Source organism: Pundamilia nyererei, unplaced genomic scaffold, assembly GCF_000239375.1.
Source record: "Pundamilia nyererei isolate P.nyererei 1_Seehausen unplaced genomic scaffold, PunNye1.0 scaffold00033, whole genome shotgun sequence".
NCBI lineage: Eukaryota > Metazoa > Chordata > Actinopteri > Cichliformes > Cichlidae > Pundamilia > Pundamilia nyererei.
In genome coordinates this window covers 566,272-568,551 of record NW_005187434.1, presented here as the reverse complement: position 1 = coordinate 568,551, position 2,280 = coordinate 566,272, and the positions used below count along the sequence as shown (strand labels likewise).

Below are 2,280 nucleotides of genomic sequence, written 5' to 3'. Positions count from 1 at the left end.
CTGAAGCCGCTGTGTTACAATACTGAGCTGATGGAGGGCTCAAATTCGAGACTTTTTAGTGTGTCTGGAGCAGGTAGCTCCGTCCCGCCTTGTGGACTCAAACTTCCTCCACAGAAAGACTAAACACACTTTGTGAACATGCACTGCTTGCTTTTCTGATACTAGTTTATTAGCTAATTTTGGATGTCACTCAGTTCTCTCTGTTAGGAATAGATCATAGCTAAAAAAGTACATTGCCAACATGCACCCATTATATTTTCTTGTACAGAAATGAGTTTCTAATCATTTTGTTTGAGTTTAGATCACATATTCGACACCTTTCTGCACATGTGTATAAGTAGAACCACATCAGGCTGTTTTTCATTTAAACATAAAAGCATGCATAAGGACAACTATAAATATATAAATTCATCTTTTTACAATCAGTCTAAAGTTTTAAAATCTTTCTCTATACAGATCACTTCTAAAAAAAAAAAAGATCAGTACTTCTTTTTGAATGTTTCAGTATTTTTATGGACTTGATACATTGCAGCAGAGCTGAGTAGGAAACTTGAATGAAAGTTAGTGAAAGTAGAAGTAAACTTTAGCCGTCCCGTCTCCTTAACGCGTCAGTGCAGTCTGAGCCCGCCCCTGCTATTGTATAAATTCAGACTGTGTAAGTGTGTGAGGACTCACAGTGCTTCAGCCACTTCTCCCACTGCGCCTCTGATGCACCGAGAGTCCTCGGATTTTTTTTAATTACTGGCTGGAAATGTCTGACTCGGCCAAACCTCTGACTTCCTTCCTCATCGAGGACATCCTCTCCAACAAAGACAGCGCGCGATTCAATGATAAATGCTGCTCGCAGAAGGAGGAAAGATGTTCGCAGTGGAATGAAGAATCAGGAAAGTTTTCACCACAGCTCTGTCTTCAGGAAACAGCCTTTGGATTACAGACAGGTGAGCGTCTGCAGGCTTTCAACAGCAGGTTTACTGCGCTTAGATAAAGTGACCAAATCAGTTTGATGTGTGTTGTTTACTATGAAGAATGTGCAGAATGGTGCAGTGTAACAACAAAAGACTTGCTTTAAAAAATTTTTTGTAATGGCAGCTGCTTATCTTACAATGATCACAAACCAGTTCACAAAGCCTGCTGCAAACCAGTTTACCTGTTTAATGACTGGATCTCATCTGTGCTTCACAGACTCTCTGAACACATCATGCCCCAGCTCCTCGGAGTCAACTTTGCCCTCCCCCGGAAAGCAGAAGCGCTCCAGAGCTGCGTTTACACACCTCCAAGTGCTCGAACTGGAGAAGAAATTTAATCACCAGAAATACCTGTCGGCCCCAGAGAGAGCTCAGCTGGCCAGAACCTTAAGACTAACCGAGACCCAGGTGAAAATCTGGTTTCAGAACAGGAGGTACAAAACGAAGCGGAAGCAGCAGACATCAGAGTTTTGTAAGGATTTGTACAACGCAGAAGGACTGGGTCTGAAAGAGGATTTGGTCAGATCATCACTGATTACTTCCTTCTACAAAGCCTACCAATACAGACCCTACCTGTGGGACTACAGTGGCCCCTGGGGCCCAGTGTTATGGTGAAAATAAATGTATAACCCTAAAGTTTATCATCTACAAGCTTCTAAAATCTATGTTTACTGTCACAGCTGATTCTTTGTCAGATTTGGAACATGGTGTTTGCTCATGTGTTGACTTTATCCATCTTGTGGAGTGATTTCGCTCATGAAAATGTGCTATCATACAAATCTTGCTGTATGGATATGACATGGATTTGCACAGCCAACTTGTGACATTGTTGATTAATAAATTATTAATAAATTAATGCTTATACATTTAACCTTTGTTAAGAGTGCTTTAAAATTTCGAGCATTTGAATGAAGTTAAACTGTGATAAAATTGCAGTTGGTGTCAATGAAGGCGAAAGAATGAGACCCGATTTCTTCAAAGAGCTGATGCCCTGATTGCAGGGAGATAAACTGCTCTTTCTAGAGACAGCACCACACGGAAAACGAGAGGAAACGAAACAGTAAGGGAGTCAGCTGACATCACGCATTCCAGATGCTTAAACATGCTGACATAAATACAAATATGAAGGCTGGCCAAGAGGCATCTTTGTTTAAATCAGAGATAAACGGAGCTCCATAAGGCATCGAGTTCAATCAGCAGTTGTCAGCTTTGCTTTCTTGAAAGTGGGGCATGAGGAGGTAAAGCTGTCATGTGGCTCACCTCCTGCATGCCATGGTGATTGTGTAGTATACCTGGCAGTTGGTAGATAAAAAAG

General features: G+C 41.5%; 1 protein-coding gene across 1 annotated transcript; it reads left to right on the top strand.

The window, feature by feature from the left end:
• Window positions 1-689: 689 nt before the first annotated feature.
• On the top strand, window positions 690-1,788 carry nkx3-1 (NK3 homeobox 1). Its single transcript, XM_005729382.1, has 2 exons — window positions 690-938; window positions 1,183-1,788. Exons 1-2 carry the CDS (start codon window positions 752-754, stop codon window positions 1,578-1,580), a joined length of 585 nt encoding a protein of 194 aa, XP_005729439.1. The 5' UTR covers window positions 690-751; the 3' UTR covers window positions 1,581-1,788.
• The last annotated feature ends 492 nt before the right edge of the window (window positions 1,789-2,280 follow it).

What these genes read in the sequence shown, in the direction of transcription:
- nkx3-1 (XM_005729382.1), top strand. Translation starts at nt 752, where the DNA reads ATGTCTGACTCGGCCAAACCTCTGACTTCCTTCCTCATCGAGGACATC. An exon ending in AGCCTTTGGATTACAGACAG is followed by an intron (nt 939 to 1,182) that starts GTGAGCGTCTGC and finishes TGTGCTTCACAG; the next exon opens with ACTCTCTGAACACATCATGC.